Source organism: Globicephala melas, chromosome 19, assembly GCF_963455315.2.
Source record: "Globicephala melas chromosome 19, mGloMel1.2, whole genome shotgun sequence".
Taxonomy (NCBI): Eukaryota; Metazoa; Chordata; class Mammalia; order Artiodactyla; family Delphinidae; genus Globicephala; species Globicephala melas.
The window spans coordinates 43,551,308-43,570,728 of NC_083332.1; the positions used below are offsets into that span (position 1 = coordinate 43,551,308).

The 19,421-nt window shown below is 40.1% G+C and overlaps 2 protein-coding genes and 1 non-coding gene across 5 annotated transcripts in view; 2 read left to right on the forward strand and 1 right to left on the reverse strand.

The window, feature by feature from the left end:
* CBFB (core-binding factor subunit beta) overlaps window positions 1-10,988 on the forward strand; it is a 60,163-nt gene extending 49,175 nt beyond the window's left edge. For both annotated transcript variants that reach the window (XM_030863740.2, XM_030863739.2), the window contains exon 6: window positions 8,736-10,988. In XM_030863740.2, the coding sequence (XP_030719600.1) occupies window positions 8,736-8,758 (23 nt within the window). In that variant the 3' untranslated portion in view covers window positions 8,759-10,988. The remainder of the gene's footprint in view (window positions 1-8,735) is intronic.
* A 6,795-nt stretch (window positions 10,989-17,783) lies between these two features.
* TRNAR-CCU (transfer RNA arginine (anticodon CCU)) lies at window positions 17,784-17,856 on the reverse strand. Its single transcript has one exon. It is a non-coding gene; the product is annotated as a tRNA-Arg (tRNA).
* A 1,473-nt stretch (window positions 17,857-19,329) lies between these two features.
* Window positions 19,330-19,421, forward strand: part of PHAF1 (phagophore assembly factor 1) — a 28,258-nt gene continuing 28,166 nt past the window's right edge. For both annotated transcript variants that reach the window (XM_030863715.2, XM_030863716.2), the window contains exon 1: window positions 19,330-19,402. The gene's annotated coding sequence lies outside the window, so the exon portion shown is untranslated. The remainder of the gene's footprint in view (window positions 19,403-19,421) is intronic.

The window sequence follows — 19,421 nt, forward strand, 5'->3', positions numbered from 1 at the left end:
TTTATAGCAGCTCCTACACACTCTTGGTGTGTCTAGGGACTGCCTTCAGCTTCATTGGCCTCTTAACCTAAAACTGTGGTACAGTACTGTTGGCTCTTAATTCAGCTGCAAGGTGACAGGGTGCTGAAAGAGATTTTCTCTCTGTCATTACCTAGAAAATGCTTTCATTTGATTGGGTTATAAAAGCGTTAGCAAATAAATTGTTATCTTTAATGTCAGAGAATGGGTAATAATTATTGCTTATTCTGCTATAGGCAGTTTTAAAAGTAAAGTTCAGTAAATCATATGAGAATTTTATGTGGAGACTATTTGGAAATAAAAACAAGCGAAAGACTGCGGTTTTTATATTTGTGTTTTGTATGTTTTTGGAGCCTTCGATTCTGTGTGGTCCAAGAAAAAGAATCACAGCCTCTATTTATTTAAATTCCCACAGACTTCAGTTTTCATATCACTTAACTCTACCAACACTTATTTTTATGTAAGGACAAATGAACATAAATGTCTGTCTCTTCTGGGCCTTCCTGAGGTGTGTTTTAGGTATAGGCAGTAGATGAAAGTGAACCGAGAATATGAACTCAGACTAAGAATGAGAATCGAAAAAAAAAAAAGAATGAGAGGGCTTCCCTGGTGGTGCAGTGGTTAAGAATCCTCCTGCCAATGCAGGGGACATGGGTTCGAGCCCTGGTCCGGGAAGATCCCACATGCCGCGGAGCAGCTAAGCCCGTGTGCTATAACTCTTGAGCCCACATGCCACAACTACTGAAGCCTGTGCACCTAGAGCCCTTGCTCTGCAACAAGAGAAGCCACCACAATGAGAAGCCCACGCACCCCAACGAAGAGTAGCCCCTGCTCTCCACAACTAGAGAAAGCCCGTGCGGAGCAATGAAGACCCAACTCAGCTAAAAATAAATAAATAAATAAATTTATAAAAAAGAAAATCCTATTAAAATATAAAATTTTAAAACAAAACAAAACAAAAAAGAATGAGAATTGGAAGAGGATTAACGAGGACAAGGATTCTAGCTCTGCTGCTCCCATACTAAGAGAAAAACAGGGTCTTGGTTTGGTCTCTATCATAAGAGATGTAGGTTTTATTAAAATTTATTTTGTTTTAACTTTATTTTAGCCTGTAAAAGTTACTCTTATCTGCAGGATGCAGATTTTTTTAACATTTGAGAAGTTCATACAGATAAATTGGGAAGTTAGGAGCAGCTTTGTTGTGATAGCAACAGCATGAATGCTTACTATGTGCCAGGCAGTATATGCTGCAATATTTGTTTTACACTTGATTCTTAAATGCTCTTATAAGATGTATCTCAATTTTGAGGAACTGAGGCTGGAAGAGGATAAGAGGCTTGTATAAGCTCACATTGCTAACTTGGTAGAGCCACCCTAATCCAAGCCGGGAGATGTCAGTTATTTCCACTATCTCTTTTATTTTAAAATGCCACCTTATATTTAAAGTTTTCCTGAAGTTGTATACTTTGTAAGAACTGTATTTTTTTTTTTTCCCCTGCGGTACGCGGGCCTCTCCCGCTGCGGAGCATAGGCTCCAGACGTGCAGGCCCAGCGGCCATGGCCCATGGGCCCAGCCGCTCCGCGGCACGTAGGATTCTCCGGACCGGGGCACAAACCCGCGTCCCCTGCATCGGCAGGCGGACTCCCAACCACTGCGCCACCAGGGAAGCCCCCGAACTGTATTTTTTGATGTGCCTGTTAGACGAGCTCTTGCAGTCTACTTATCTGACAGGTGTTTATGATTGTCTGCTCACCTTGTTTTTACATTTTTAATGAGTTTGGAGAAATTGCATTCCTTTCTCTCATATTAGGACTTAAAATTTCTACTTTGTGTCTCTTCCAGCCTTAGCAGTCAGGAGAAATATCAGTGATTAGGAGGCTGACATTAATGCTAATTGGAAGTTAAAGGTTCGTCTTTTTAGAGTTGTGAGTTTGTGTTCTCACTGCCACCACCTAACTCTGACACCTTGGAGGAATCATTTAACATTCTTGGTCTCGGGCCTATCATCTGTAATGTGAGAGTTGAACTAGATCTCTATAAAGTACTATGCTGCTCTAAAATTCTGTCATGCCATGTTCTGACTTTTAGCCAAGTGTCAAACATAAAGTGATTTGCACATTATCTGGATATAGTATACACTCAATAAATTGGATCTATTTTTAGTTATTAGGGCATTTTCTCATGAAGAGTTTTCTGCAGTTTGATGATCTTGATAATAAAAGAATGGAAATCAACCAGGTTTTATTCATTTTCATTTGGGTAGCCCTGCTCTTGGCTACTTCTGCACAGCCCAGACCAGTAGGGAAAGCTCCAGTATTCGGTGAATATTCTTTGTCTCTTCATTTCGAACACATCCTATGACTGCCATCTAGAAACTGGATTTGCCGTGTTTCTGGGTGATGGTATACTGAAAGAAAGAAAATAGGAGTGACTGGTAGTGAGGGGTCTGTAGTAAATTTTATAGATTTTTTTTTTTTTTTTGCAGTTCGCAGGCCTCTCACCACTGCGGCCTCTCCTGCTGCGGAGCACAGGCTCCGGACGCGCAGGCCCAGTGGCCATGGCCCACCGACCCAGCCGCTCCGCGGCATGTGGGATCCTCCCGGACCGGGGCACAAACCCGTGCCCCCTGCACCGGCAGGCTGACTCCCAACCACTGCGCCACCAGGGAAGCCCAAATTTCTAGATTTTAATACTTATAAATATTAAAAACAGATTTGTATTCTGAACAGGCTCATGGGTGTCTCCTTTATATTAAAACCCTATTCTGAAATAACTGTTAATAAAAAGTTAAAATCAAGGACCTATGTGGATTGACTGGGGAGAAGGAAACTAGAAATTATGGACTTTATGTTTTTAGAATAACCAAGTTCAGAGAGTTTCTTTGCCATCATCTAGTCTAGTTTGTGACTCATAGAATTCATTCTGAAACATCCAACCTCCATTAGAAAACTGCTACAGTAGAAAGCACTGCTTCCCAAGGCAGCGTATCCAGTTGTTGAATTCCAGTCCTGTGGAAGCTATTTCATTAACCTAAATGTTTCTGTATTTGTCTCCTTCATATGACAGCCCATACATCTTCCTCTCTAGCATTAAATTTCCTCCCAGTCTCCCAGCTCTCTCATTCTTCCCTCTTCTGTTCTCATTCATACTCTTTCAGACTTCCCTTATTTTTTTTAATCTTTGATTCTCCTTCATAGTGTCTTCGTTTACATCTTCCTCATTCCTTCTTTACAATGTAAATAGAAATGAAAAACACAAGTAAATAGCAAAACAACTTTTCTTTCCATGCTTTTACCAAAAATATATTTTAAACAAATAAACCCATGGCAACCTCTGCACAGCCCTGACCAGTAGGGAGAACTCCTGCTGATGACTGTTTTTTTGTCACTTATTTGGAGTCATCCCATTATTAAAATTTGAATATTACTCTTATCCCAAGACAAAAGCTGAAATATTCTTTTCACAAAGTATTACTGGTAGGTTAGTAGTAATTTATAAATGTATAATTAGGATTGATTTTTCTCAGTGTTTCTTCATTGCTCAGCCCCTTTCTAACCTTCATTGACTGAAACCAGATGCTTATATCACCATCTCTACTTTTGCAGAATTGATCAGTCCTTACATTACATTTAACATTGATTCTGTATGGAACATAAATTGTTTTCCTAATGCATATGCATTCCATAGCTCTTTCAGTCTGTACCCATGCAGCATAACATTAACCTGACTAGTTAAATGAAAGGAATGTGCTAAAATTTAGTCAGCATGCAGTCTGCTAATAAATAGTTAAGATTTGCTAGAGAAATATATCACAGTTTATAAGAAAGACCACGGAAGTTAGTGTTGGGTTTTATATGATTTGTTTGAAAGTTAATAAAGCTGTGTCATTTCTGTCTAAACAACATTAACCGTCTTGAGAAATGATGATATAACTGGAGCTTCTGACTAAACATGATTTTACAGTACAGGTGTGACTTGTTAAGCTGTTTCTTTGAAGGTCAAGGATGCTCTTTCTCTAATTGTTTTAGATCTTAACCATTGAAATCAGAACATTTCTATTTTTGGTTAAATTTGTTTCCAAAAACTGACAGATAATGGACAATCAATTGGTGATAATAATACATAATTCCATTTAGCTAAGGATTGCACAGGTAATTGCAGTTAGTCCCAGTTGCTGGCATATAACAGAGGTGGCTAAAACAAGATCCACATGAAAGATGATGGTGGCTTGGACTAGGGGTGGTAGAGTCAGTCAGAAGTGGTCAGATTCAGGACATATTTAAATGTAGAGATGTCAGAATTTGCTGTTGGGTGTGAGAGATGCTAAGGGGTTTTTGCCCTAAATAATAACTGGTAAAATGGAGTAGCCTTTATCTAACATAGGAAAACTGTTGCTGAGGGAACTAGATTCTGTATACAAACAGATGTTTGTGCTTGACTGACATTTGTAGTCACTAGAGAACACTTATAGAAGAAAGATGCATTGGAATTTGTGAAAGAGACTGAAAGTAAATATTATGTGTGGATCAAAGGGGGGCACTATGTTCTTTTAAAACTTTATATTAGTAGAGAGTGTCATGCACAGTATGTTTGTTCTTAGATGTTCTCTATTAAGTAATTTGCCATCGTTTAAACAGAAATGTTTATTCTACAGTGAAACTTGAAATCCTCAATGTTTATGATTGTCAAGCCTCTTAATTGTTAAGTATTGTTGTAAAGATACTTCTGAATATATAAGTGCACCAAAGATTCTAATATACTTCCGTTTTTGCTTTTGAGACAATACTTTATCCATAGTAATTCTGAATTTTATTTCTTGAGATAGAGATTCCTAGTTAAAATCCAGTTGGCAGAGATGGAATTCATTGAGACATGAAATTTAGTATTACATTTTTCAGTCACATAATTTATAGGCCATATACTTCTGTGTGACTCAGTTTCTTTATCTGTAAAATGGATAAACAATAGCACCTATGTTATAGGTAGTTGGCAGGGATTAAATTGGTTCGTCCATGGAAATTGCTTAGAACAGTGCCCAGCATATAGTTGGTGCACAATAAATGTCAGCTATTTTTTTAATTTTATTTATTCATTTATATATATTTTATTGAAGTATAGTTGATTTTTTTTGCTATTATTGGTGTTAAATTTATTTTTTAAATGTCTTAATATAAAATACAACTTGTTTATTAGAAAAAATAACATTTGGTAACTATCAGTTTCCTAATCTGGTATTGGAATTCCTTTGTTAACTTTTTTTTTCTGGTTGTCTCACAATAATTTTTTTTTATTGGAGTATAATTGCTTTACAACGTTGCATTAATTTCTGCTGCACAGCAAAGTGAATCAACCATGTGCATACACACATCCCCTCCCTCCTGTACCTCCTTTCCTCCCACCATGCCACCCAACTAGGCCATCACAGAGCACCAAGCTGAGCTCCCTGTGCTATACAGCAGGTTCCCAGCAGCTATCTGTTTTACACCTGGTAGTGTATTTATGTCAAACCTAATCTCCCAATTCATCCCACTCTCCCCTTCCCACCCTGTGTCCACACGTCCGTTCTCTACATCTTCCTCTCTATTCCTACCCTGCAAATAGGTTCATCTGTACCATTTTTCTAGATTCCACATATATGCATTAATATATGATATTTGTTTTTCTCTTTCTGTCTTGCTTCACTCTGTATGACAGACCCTATGTCCATCCACATCTCTACAAATGACCCAATTTCATTTCTTTTTATGGCTGAGTAATATTCCATTGTATATATGTACCACATCTTCTTTATCCATTCATCTGTTGGTGGACATTTAGTTTGTTTCCATGTCCTGGCTATTATAAATAGTGCTGCAATGAACATCGGGGTATATGTGTCTTTTTTTTTTTTTGGCTGTGTTGGGTCTTGGTTGCTCACGCAGGCTTTCTCTAGTGTGGCGAGCAAGGGCTACTCTTTGTTGCGGTATGCGGGCTTCTCATTGCGGTGGCTTCTCTTGTTGCAGAGCACAGGCTCTAGGCGTGCGGGCTTCAGTAGTTGTGGCACGCGAGCTCAGTAGTTGTGGCCCGCGGGCTCTAGAGCACAAGCTCAGTAGTTGTGGTGCATGGGCTTAGTTGCTACACAGCATGTGGGATCTTCCCAGACCAGGGCTCGAACCCATGTCCCCTGCATGGGCAGGCAGATTCTTAACCACTGCGCCACCAGGGAAGCCCTATATGTGTCTTTTTGAATTATGGTTTTCTCTGGGTATATGCCCAGTAGTGGGATTGCTGGGTCATATGGTAATTCTATTTTAAGCTTTTTAAGGAACCAACATACTGTTCTCCACAGTGGCTGTATCAATTTACATTCCCACCAACAGTGCAAGAGGGTTCCCTTTTCTCTGCAACCTCTCTAGCATTTATTGTTTGTAGATTTTCTGATGATGGCCATTCTGACTGGTGTGAGGTGATACCTCATTGTAGTTTTGATTTGCATTTCTCTAATAATTAGTGCTGGTGAGCATCTTTTCATTGTTTCTTGGCCATCTGTATGTCTTCTTTGCTGAAATGTCTATTTAGGTCTTCTGCCCATTTTTTGATTGGGTTGTTTGTTTTTTTGATACTGAGATGCATGAGCTGTTTATATATTTTGGAGATTAATCCTTTGTTCATTGATTCGTTTGCAAATATTTTCTCCCATTCTGTGGATTGTCTTTTGTCTTGTTTATGGTTTCCTTTGCTGTTCAAAAGCTTTTAAGTTTAATTAGGTCCCATTCACTTATTTTTGTTTTTATTTTCATTACACTAGGCAGTGGGTCATAAAAGATCTTGCTGTGATTTATGTCAAAGGATGTTTTTTCCTATGTTTTCCTCTAAGAGTTTTAGTGTCTGGCCTTACATTTAGGACTTTAATCCATTTTGAGTTTATTTTTGTGTATGGTGTTAGGGAGTGTTCTAATTTCCTCAAAATACTAGCAAACAGAATCCAACAACACATTAAAAAGATCATACAACATGATCAAGTGGGATTTATCCCAGGGATGCAAGGATTCTTCAATATACACAAAACAATCAATGTGATACACCATATTAACAAATTGAAGAATAAAAACCATATGATCATCTCAATAGATGCAGAAAAAGCTTTTGACAAAATTCAACACCTATTTATGATAAAAACTCTCCAGAAAGTGGGCATAGAGGGAACGTACCTCAACATAATACAGGCCGTAGATGACAAACCCACAGCAAACATCATTCTCACTGGTGAAAAACTGAAAGCTTTTCCTCTAAAATCAGGAACAAGACAAGGATATCCACTCTCACCACTATTATTCAACGTAGTATTGGAAGTCCTAGCCACAGCAATCAGAGAAGAAAAAGAAATAAAAGGAATACAAATTGGAGAAGAGGAAATAAAACTGTCACTGTTTGCTAATGACATGATACTATACATAGAAAATCCTAAAGATGCCACCAGAAAACTACTAGAACTAATCAATGAATTTGGTAAGGTTGCAGGATACAAAATTAATGCACAGAAATCTCTGGCATTCCTATACACTAATAACATAAGATCAGAAAGAGAAATTAAGGAAACAATCCCATTTACCATCACAACGAAAAGAATAAAATACCTAGGAATAAACCTACCTGAGAAGGCAAAAGACCTGTACTCAGAAAACTATAAAACACTGATGAAGAAATCAAAGATGATATAAACAGGTGGAGAAATATACCATGCTCCTGGATTGGAAGAATCAACATTGTGAAAATGACTCTACTACCCAAAGCAATCTACAGGTTCAGTGCAATCCCTATCAAATTACCAATGGCATTTTCCACAGAATTAGAACAAAAAAATTATACAATTTATATGGAAACACAAAAGACCCCAAATAGCCAAAGCAATCTTGAGAAAGAAAAATGGAGCTGGAGGAATCAGGCTCCCTGGCTTCAGACTATACCACAAAGCTGCAGTAATCAAGACAATATATGGTACTGGCACAAAAACAGAAATATAGATCAATGGTACAGGTAAGAAAGCCCAGAGGTAAACCCACCCACCTGTGGTCACCTATCTATGACAGAGGAGGCAAGAATATACAATGGAGACAAGACAGCCTCTTCAATAAATGGTGCTGGGAAAACTGGACAAGTACATGCAGAAGTATAGTTGATTTACAATGTGTTAATACCAGGTGTGCAGCACAGTGATTCAGATATATAGATAGATAGATAGATATAGATAGATAGATAGATAGATATGTATACTTTTCCCTTATAGGTTATTACAAAATACTGAGTATAGTTCCCTGTGCTATACGGTAGGTTCTTGTTTGTTACCTATTTTATATATAGTAGTGTGTAAAATGTCAGCTAGTATTAAAAGGGAAAATGGGAAAGTTTGCTTCTAAGGTGATTGGATCATGTGTTCAAGTTAAACCCTTTATTCACAAAGCTATAAATGTAGGTTTGTTGCTCTTTTATCCACAGTACATATTTTGATAATGCTCTTTTGAATATAATGAGATTTTTTATTCTTGGATTTTAAGGAAACTTTAACAAAATATTTCATACATAATCTAAATTGTTCTTTTTCTTCTTACATGTGGAGATACTGGCTGAAAATTTTTTTAGTTGCAAACTTTTCTTATGTGCTACTGTAACATTTATTTATTAGCACTTTGATTTTCAAAACACGTTTTAACCCTAAATTATGATTTTGTCATTGCAGGCAAGAAGACAACAAGACCCTAGTCCTGGATCCAGTTTAGGTGGTGGTGATGACCTCAAACTTCGCTAATTAGTGGCACAAAAGATGTGCCCCCCGCCCCGTCTTTACATATTCATTTCTAGTCGGCAGAAATAATTGACCAGAAACTGTGATAACTGGAGGTACTACGGTCTATTTCTCAACCTTAGGCAGTAACAAGACATCACAACTGCCATGGTTTTGCACTATGATACAATACCTGCATTTCTAATTTTGTATGCATGTAGCCAGTAATTATTTGAAATTTTCTTCTATGCAAGCTTACCTTGTTGACATTATTTTAGTGAGTTGAAACTATCCACTTGTAAAGCTCTTTTTTTCCACCATTTTAATTTAAAAGTTCATGTCATTTTAGAACAGGTCAAGAAATTAAAATTTTTATCAGAGGGTTTTTTCCCCTAATCAGTTGCTCTATTTTTTTTTTTTTATTTTAGATGTGTTGGTTATACAGCTTCATTTTAGATAAATGTTCTTGGTTTTTTTGTTTTGTTTCCCCTGTTTCCTTCTGTGTTTTTATAGTCTATGGCATTTTAAAACTGCTGATGGTTTGCATTATTTACAAGCTAAAAACCTAGTAGCATAGAGCTGTCTGCCACACCTTCTAACACAAAGTTTACAGTTGTTAAAGTTGCAGTATCCTTTTAAATGTTGATAATCAGTTCCTTTTCTTTCCTTAACATAAATTTTAATTGGTATTAACTCTGGTCTGCCCCAGATCTGTTTTAGATTCTGTTCTGTATTCATGAGTTTGTGTGGAGATATTCTCCATATATGATAATATTCTACTGAAATGCCTAAAGAAGTCACAGGCTGGCTTCTGTTTTATTCAGGGATTTTTTTTTTTAAAGTCAATCAGAAAAGGGATACTGGAGCTTCTTCATGTATGTAACAGCATATTAAACTGGAGACAGTGATGAATCAGCTACAAAGGTAATGTTGTATTAAAATCATGTTTAAGATAGCTGCTTTTATGTGTATTTTATAATGCATGCTTTTGTAAAAACAATTCTAGGTGATGAAAGATTAGTCTTAGAGAGAAAATGTACATCTGTGCAGAGGATACATTTTCTTCCATTAATTATTCTGGAAAAAAATTCACAGGTTATATATATGGTATTTTCCAAAAGGACTATTAATAGAACCTTTTGAGATGAATTAGTATAAGAATATTTTTGAAATAGGCTCACTATCAAATTGATTGCAACTTTTTTTTTTTTTTTAATACAAGACTGGAAAAAAGTGCTAAGTCATGTGGTACCTCCTTACAAATATTTTTCATGGTCATTTTTGGTCATAATTAAATGTTACTACATTTCTGAATTTTTGCAAAAATGTATTTTATCAAAATAGAATGGCATTATTTTAAAGAGTTTGAAAAACTGACATGGTCAATTCAGAAAATGAACTGAAGTCTGAATAAGGTTATTGCATTTAAAACATATATGTATACTTGACTGATAAGGGAGGTGTGACTTTCATTGTATATAGGTCTTATAATTCATAAACATATCTTGTATCTCAGAATAAAAATATTTGTTATATATTTGAAGTCATGCATGGTAAAGGAGTGTGTTTAAATTGTTATAAACAATAATGCATCATAAAAGACCATGCTGATCTTGTGTAACTAAGTACTATGAATGAATTTGGTTGGTATTTGGTGTTGTGCAGCTCACATGTTTACACACTCAGTGCCCTAATTTCCCCTGAGGGAATCACCTTTTAAGTGGTCCTTACAGTGCTGTTTTAAGGTTACTTTATCACAGAGCTCCTTGGTTTTTGACTTCTGCACTTAAATTTTTTCTTTTCTAATAACATGATGATGGCACATTTTTCTCTATTGTTTCTAGCTAAGGGCTTTCAGTCCACCAGTAACTAAGATCAAATGTTACTAAATGTTCATGTTGCCATCCTTCTGTACATACTGTCATTTAGCATTGTGCTGCTTCCATCTGTCTTAATGCTGGCATTAAGATCATGAGCCCTTTTTCTCCAAAAGTGCAGGCTTTGAAAACTGCTTTTTTTTAAGTTATTGGTACAATTTGATATTTTTCCATAATCTATATTTAAACAAAATTACATCATTGCATCATCTTTTCTAAATTCATCCTCATTAAAACTTGCCTTAAGCTACCAGATTGCTTTTGCCACCATTAGCCATATTGTGTGTTTGTATGTTTAATTTACTTTCACAATAAACTTCTGTGTAGTGAACTTCTGGGTTTTGGCTCTTTATTAACATAATCCAACAATTTCTGTTCTGGTGTTCATTATGACATAAAAATTGATTTTGTTTCTGAGCTGTTCTTGCATTCTGCTTTTTAACCTTAAAATAAAAACCACCACCAACAGCAGTGGCATCTAGTGGTCATTTCTGTTAATTCCAAAGAAAATCTTTATATAACACAAAGAATACTAATTTCCCAGTGGGTATTATAGTTTTCAAAAAATCTGCCTTGATTTACCCATCCTATGAGGTATGACTATAGAGTAGTGACCTTGGAGGGAAGGAAGAATTCCAAAAATTACACATCCAAATAACTACCATCTTTCAAACTATTCATTTTAGGAATATACACTCAAGTTGATTGTGCTGGTGTCATTTCAGACATTCTTAGGACTTTGCTTGGCATTTTCCTACATCAGAAAATTAAGCCTTTTACTCTAGAAGTATGTCCTAAGCTTGATCCATAAGGAAAAATATACTTATTCACTACCAGACTTATTGCAAATAACAAATACCTTTAAATGCTGAATTGGTACCATGAAGCAAAATTCCAAAGAATAAGATTCATACTCTGAGGGTTAATTTCAAAAATTATTTGAGCAGTAGCATCATGGTTTCAATAAGTATATCACCTCTAGAAACAGGTATTTGGATATGTTAGTTTGGGGCTACCTGGAAAAAGAAATCTCTTACTTGATGTATGCCTCATTTGGCACTGGGGAGCTTTTTCAAGCTATAAGCCATTGTGTGGATTATCCATTGCTACATAACACATTGCCCCCAAATTTAGCAGCTTAAAACAGTAAACATCATCCCACAGTTTCTGTGGGTCAGAAATCTGGAAGAAGCTAAGCCCAGTGGTCTGATCGAGGGTCTCTCCTGAAGTTAGAGTCAGATTGTCAACCTGAGCTATCGTCATCTCAAGGCTTACTTGTGGCTGAAGGATCCCCTTCCAAGCCCACTCGTGGCCATTGACTGGCCTCAGTTTCTCACAGGCCATTGGGTGTAAGCCCTTGATTCCTAGGTGCTGGGGATGAAGAAGTCCTTCCTTGGCATGTGGGTGTCTCCATAGGGCAGCTCATGACTTGGCAGCTGGCTTTCCCAGAGCAAGTGATCCAAGGAAGAGTGCATGCCTAAGATGAAAGCCACATCTTTTTTTTTTTTTTTTTGGCTGTGTTGGGTCTTTGTTGCTGCATGTGGACTTCCTCTAGTTGTGGTGAGCGGGGCTTCTCCGTTGTGGTACGCGGGCTTCTCATTGCAGTAGCTTCTCTTGTTTCGGAACTCGGGCTCTAGGCGCACGGGCTTCAGTAGTTGCGGCACGTGGACTCAGTAGTTGTGGCTCGCAGGCTCTAGAGTGCAGGCTCAGTAGTCGTGGCACACGAGCTTAGTTGCTCCATGGCATGTGGGATCTTCCTGGACCAGGGCTGTAACCCGTGTCCCCTGCATTGGCAGGCGGATTCCTAACCACTGCGCCACCAGGGAAGTCCAAAGCCACATCTTAATAACCTAATCTTGGGCTGCCATATTTCATTATGTTAGAAGTGAGTTGCTGGGTTAGGCCCACAGTGAAAGGGAGGAGTTACTAAGCTTCATCTTGAAGGGGGGAGGTGTCAGAGAGTTTATGGACATATTTTTAAAACCACCACAGCCATTTTGCCATATTTATATATGTAACTGAGTACTTATAAGACAACACTGGGGGACTTCCCTGGCAGTGCATTTGTTAGGACTCAGCGCTTCCAATGCAGGGGGTGCGGGTTCGATCCCTGATCAGGGATCTAAGATCCCACAGGCTGTGTGGCACAGCCAAAACAAAAAACAAGAACATTGGCGTTTTGATCTCCCAAACATTCTTTAAAGGTAAGATTTCAGTCATTTGCAGGCATATTTCAAGGCGTGATTCTCCTGGTAGCATCAATTCCCTTTCCTGCATCACCACCATATATACAGATATGGCATTTCAAAGATGTTCCGAGTCTAGAAAATTACAATTTGTAGAGTAGAATCATGGGTGGAAATGGCAGTTTAGTTCGTTTAAATACAAGATAACTCTAAAAGTCACTGTATTAGTCAATTCTCAGCTTTTGGCCAGAATAAGCAACTTAAAGTCATTATTGGCCTTTTTCAGGTTTCAGAAACATTTGAAAATGTGAGAAGATAAGATACAGGGAGAAATATTTTGTTAGAGAAATCATGTATATCCATGTATGGTAGGTACTAGCCATGTGTGGCTGTCGAGCACTTGAAATGTGGCTAGTAAAACCAAGAAACTGAATTTATGTTTTAATTTAAAAACTGAGGCAGTGTTAAATATTTTTGTTAAAACTTTGTTTTGGGAGGACTACATTCCATGTTAGCCTTTGAAAATTTTGTGTCCAGGTTGAGATGCACTGTTAGTGTAAAATACTAAATATCAAAATCTAATACAAAAGAAAAAAATAGATTTAATTTTGCTTACATGTTAAAATATTTTTATATACTGGGTTATATTGGGTTAAATAAAATACATTAAAATTAACTACCTTTTTCCTTTTTAATGTGGCTAGTAGAAAATTTTAAATTGCATGTATTGGCTTACATCGATATTAGGATTGTAAGTGGGCAAAGGACAGATCATACAACCAAAAGGAAAAATGTTAAAAAAAAAAAAATTGAGGCTTACTAACACTGTTTAAAAAAAGAGATTAAAACAAAGTATGATGATTTTACCTCCTAGGATCATTTAGGGGAAAAAATGTATATATCCAGTGCCCTAAAGAGACACTGTCTCTGCCCTCACGGAACCTACAATCTGGCTCAAAACCTAAACAAAAGCAGTATTGTTTAAAGTTGTACTGGAAGTTGTGGCTGTTACGGGGCACATCTAACTTGGTCTGGGTGCTCAAGAAAAGGCTTCCTTGAGACATCTGAGCTGACATCTGAAAGATGGCAGACATTATTCCAGCATTGAGAAGATGACAAAAGTATTACAGGTAACGTGGCAAGTTTGAGAAACTAGGCGCAGTTGAGTACGACTGGACCATGGAGTGGAGGGGGCGCTGCCGCAGTGAGACAAATCTGAAAGGGTCAGCAGGGGCCTGGGTGAGGGTCACAAGCAGTGCTGGATGGACTTTTCCAGCCATGTTCAAGTGTCTGGACAATTCCCTAGGGCAAGCAGGAAGCCACTGAGGGGTGGGGGTTTGAGGGAATGGGTGGTTGATAAAGATCGTTTTGGTTGATAGAACAAGACTAGAAGCAGCAAGTCAGTCCCACTGATCATATGGTGACCCAGTAGGGAGATTAAGGGTAGTTTAGTGGGCATGGAAACACTTCAAGCTGGAGAAAAAAGTACAGGAGACATAACTGGCAATTTTCCCCTGTTTCTCTTACCTGGATAGGCTGGTTGTGTTGCCTAAAACCCCCCAAATTTTATTGGCTTAAAGACTTATCTCTTATTTGTTAAATACCCATCAGTGATTGACCTAGGCTGACAGAGCCATCACTGGAACATTGCCAGCCATGTGACAGAGCCAAGAAAATAGTGTAATGAAAGGGGCACTTTTAAAACTGTCACCTGAAATTGACACATGAGACTTCTGTTTACATTTCATTGGACCTAGCAAATCACAAGGCCATGCCCAGCTGCATCTGGGCAGAAAACCACAATCCTACCTTTTGCCCAGGAAAGAGAATATTTGTGAATAGCTCCAATGACTATCACAGGCCACCCTTTGAATTATTAAATATTTAATTTTACTCTCTTGCCCTCAACAAAATATATCTACCATGGGAGACAACCTAAAAGTCCCAGCTGATCAGGTATTGAACTAAAATTCTGTGATATGTGGTTATCTGCCCACACAGCCAATATACAGTGGTGAAATAGGGACAGGAAAACTGCAGGAAACACTTCCATTCAGAAAGGGAAGAATCAAGTCATTGGTCTTTTATGAAATGACAGTTATGAAATGTCATTAGGGAGAACACTTGAAGGCCCCCTACTCTGAGAGGGGAGTGTTCTTTGTAAGACTGATTGGGAGAGACTCCCCAATTCATCGCTTTCCATGACCCATGGCCCCATCCCTGGTTTTTTGTTTTTTGTTTTTTACCTTGATAAATACAAGCAATTAGTAATCATGGTACTAAGATTCTGCTTTCCAAGCTCTTCAGCTAGGGCTTCAAATTTGGTACATTTCCTGCCTCCTAAATTACCACATGTGACAGTTTTAACAAAAGGATTAGCATCCTTCCAGCCTCCAGTGTCAGTTCCCCCAGCTACTTTCCTATCTTGACACCACCATCCATCCAGCTACCCAAAGCTGGAAACCTGTGGGGTTTTTTTGTTGTTGTTGTTGTTTTGCGGTACGCGGGCCTCTCACCACTGCGGCCTCCCCCGTCGCGGAGCACAGGCGGAGCACAGGCTCCGGACGCGCAGGCCCAGCCGCTCTGCGGCATGTGGGATCTTCCTGGACCAGGGCACGAACCCGCGTCCCCTGCATCGTCAGGCGGACCCCCAAACACTGCGCCACCAGGGAAGCCCTGGAAACCTGTGTTTTTATCCCTGACTCTTTTTCTCTGTCATCGTCTACATCCAATCTGTAGATCCTGCCAATGGATTCCATCAGTTCTCTGTCAGTACTAGATTTTTTTTTTTAATTAACAGCTCTGTAGGTTTTTTAAAAAACCATTTTAAAAAAATTTATTTCTTTTTTTGGCCATGCCGCACGGCATGCAGGATCTTAGTTCCCCAACCAGGGATCAAACCCGTGCCCCCGGCAGTGGAAGTGTGGAGTCTTAACCACTGGACCACCAGGGAAGGCCCACTACTAGATTTTTTTTTTTTAATTTGTAGTTACACACAAAGCTTTTACCATAACTCAGACACTCTTATAATTGCAGTCCTCCTAACAAATCTGTGAAGTTATGGTCATTTTACAAATGAGGAAAACTAAGGCATGGAGAAATTAAGTAACTTGCCCAAGGCATAAAACTCTTAAAGGACAGAACTGGGATTCAAATTCCCAGTCCATGTACTTAATCACTCACTATACCCTGACCTGAGGCTGTCCCTGCATATCTGACTTGGACCACCTCGATGACTACCTGTGCTCCCCTGAAGGTCTTAGCAGTTCACCAACATCCAGTTCAATATTTCTGAACATCCGCACCCTCAGTTTGGGGGAACAGCAGTTGCTGACATTCTCCCAAGTGGTCCTACTCCCCTGAGACACCTCCTGCTTCTGCTCTGTGTATCAGGCTCTGGACTCGGGCCTCCTCCCAGACTACCATCCCAAAGCTGTCACTCCTACCCCTGACAAAAACCTGGGTGGATCACACTTATGTCAATGGCTTGGGACAGCACAATGAGCTAATATAACCATTTGTTGTTGACTGACATTGTGCACAGAAACCTGTCTATTATCCCAGTAAGGAGATTCTTAGGGGCATCCCCAACCTTGTTCTTCCTCTTTCTTGGGTTTTCCAAACTAAAACTCCTTTTCACTGTTGATGAAAAAATTAATCAGTCGATTCAAGAAAGAAATAGAAAATATTATTCAAGCCAAATTGAGGATTATAACGTGGGAACTGCCTCTCAGAAAGCCCTGAAAACTCTTCCACCCGTTAGAGGTCAAAGCACAGTTATATAAGTTTTTGAGACAGTGGGCTATACATTAAATGACATACTATTGACAGTTTACACAATCCAGATCATGCATACCAGGTGAGTAGTGGGTCATGGGTCATCATGGCCCCTTACAAGATTAAGAAGAAAGGTTATCTCAAGGAGTTGTGACCCTTGATGAGATTAAGAAGGAATGTTATCTCCTAAGGAGGTCTGGTTAATGCAGGTGCATAACACACACTAAAGGGGAGGGAGGAGGCCCAAATTTTATGTTTAAATTTTTCTTGTCTTGCCATAAAATATGGATTTTATTCCATCATCACGTTGTTATCCATAGTGTGTGGCTTTCTCTTTCTCCTTCCTCTCTTATACCCTTCGTTGTCCACCAGAAATAAGTCCCTCCAAGTGTTTTTTAAATAGAAGAACCATTCCTAGTCTAGTTGGATTTGAGTTAAATTCAGACATTCCAAATTGACTAAGATTACTCCCCACCAACCTTATGTTTTTCTCCAGGCCAGCTGCCCAACAACACATCTTTAACGCTTGCCATGCATTATAAGAGGTAAATGTCCCCCTGATCACTGGCCCCTGCCTCTTTCCCTGTATTCGGTATTATTGATAATTTTTTGTTTATCTTTCAAGAAATGTTCTCCCTTTTACGGTATGGCCAATGTTCTATTTTATTTATTTATTTTTTTGGCCGCACCATGCGCACAGCATACAGAATCTTAGTTCCCCGACCAGGGATGGAACCCGTGCCCCCTGCAATGGAAGCATGGAGGAGTCTTAACCACTGGACTGCCAGGGAAGCCCTAAGGCCAATGTTTCTTTTATTTCTGATTTTACAGGAAAAAAATGGGTCATACTATACAATTTTGCACCTGGCTTTTTTCTCTTGGAGCTCCTTCCACATCAGCACATAGAGATATACTTCATTTTAAAAAATGGATCCTATTATACATATATATCAGAGTTTAGTTAGCCACTTTCCTACTGGTGGACATCTCAGTGACTTAGTTTTATTATTTTGGCATAGGATTCTGCAAATGGACATCCTTCTCCGTATTTGTCTTTCAATATTTATTTATTTATTTTGGCTGCACTGGGTCTTAGTTGTGGCATACGGGCTCTTAGTTGTGGCATGCAGACTTCTTAGTTGCCACATGCATGTGGGATCTAGTTCCCCAACCAGGGATCGAACCTGGGCCCCCTCCATCAGGAGCACAAAGTCTTACCCACTGGACCACCAGGGAAGTCCCTCCATGTTTGTCTGTTTGTTTTTTAAATTTATTTATTTATTTTTGGCTGCGCTGGGTCTTCTTTGCTGTGCGCTGGCTTTCTCTAGTTGCGGCGAGCGGGGCTACTCTTCATTGCGGTGCGCGGACTTCTCATTGCAGTGGCTTCTTGTCATGGAGCACCAGCTCTAGGTGCGAGGGCTTCAGTAGTTGTGGCTCGTGGGCTCAGTAGTTGTGGCTCACGAGCTCTAGAGCACAGGCTCAGTAGTTGTGGCGCACGGGCTTAGTTGCTCTGCGGCATGTGGGATCTTCCTGGACCAGGGATCAAACCCGTGTCCCCTGCATTGGCAGGCGGATTCTTAACCACTGCCAGTAGCAGTGGCCAAGTTTTGATAGAGACTTCCATGTTACACTCCTATCAAGCCAGTTTAAGAATTTAGCATGTCACTCTCTCCCCTGCTGAAAACCTTTCTCCCGGGGCAATGTAATGCAAAGAATTTGAGTTCTACCGCCTAGGTCCACAAGGCCTTTAGCCAATCTGGGCCTCATTTTTTTTCCTGCCTGTAAAGTGAGATTATAACCAATCTTGCATCTCAGGGTGGTTGTGAGAATCCAGAGGCTGCATTCACCAAGGGTCAGCTCCAGAAGAAGCCTGGTTGTCTTTCAGTTTTAGAGTGTCCCAGGGCACGGGCCAATAGCTCAGGATGAACAGGCTAAAAGACCCCCTACTCCCGACTTGTAAATGAGGCAACTGAGGCACAAAGAGTACCAGCGGTTTGGTCAAAACCACACAGCGTTGGCGGTAAAGCCGTCTCTGGCGGAGTCCGAGCTGCTGCCCTGGGGGCTGCGCACAGCTGAAGGTACTCAACCAGGAGATCGGGCTTAGCTCCTCCCCTCTACCCTAGTCCTCTCCCTCAACTGCCCCCCGCCCCGCCCCTACACACATGCTCGAGCCCACTCCTCGTTTGCTTTGAGTTCGACCCGAGCCCCAGGGGCCGCAGCGAGAAGGAATCATTCCTGAACAACTAGAGGCAGCTGCGGCCGCTGTCAGTCTCGGCACCAACCGAGAGTGCCAGGGCGCTGGCGCGTCTTGGGCTTTGAGACTCCGTGTCCTCCCTCCCCGCTGGACCTCAGGTGGTGCGCCCTCGGAACTCGCCTTTTGCGCCCAGTGACTGTGAGTGGGCCGTACATGCAGAGACGGCAGACAGGTGCTGTACAGCCATGTCACATGCATGTATTGCGTGGTTCAGACATCCTTGTGTGAAACGTGTGCGGTGTGGTGTGCAGATGTAGAGGTTCACAGAGGACGGTGCTCCTCGTTCCAAGAGCGCCAGCACTTCCGGATGGTACTCTGAGGCCTCTCTCTGCCTTCGCCCGGACTGTCGCAGCAGCCTATCCGGAGTTTGCGCCTGAGTGACTCCGCCTTAGCTCCGCCCCCGCGATTGAAATCCCGCCTTCGCCCCGCCTCTGCCACACTTTACGGCCCCGCACGCCACTTTTGCCGCAGACGCTCCTGCTGCCGCCGCTGCTGAAGGCTGTTGCCGGTGAGGTGAGGTGAGGTCAGGTGAGGTGTGGTGTTGGGC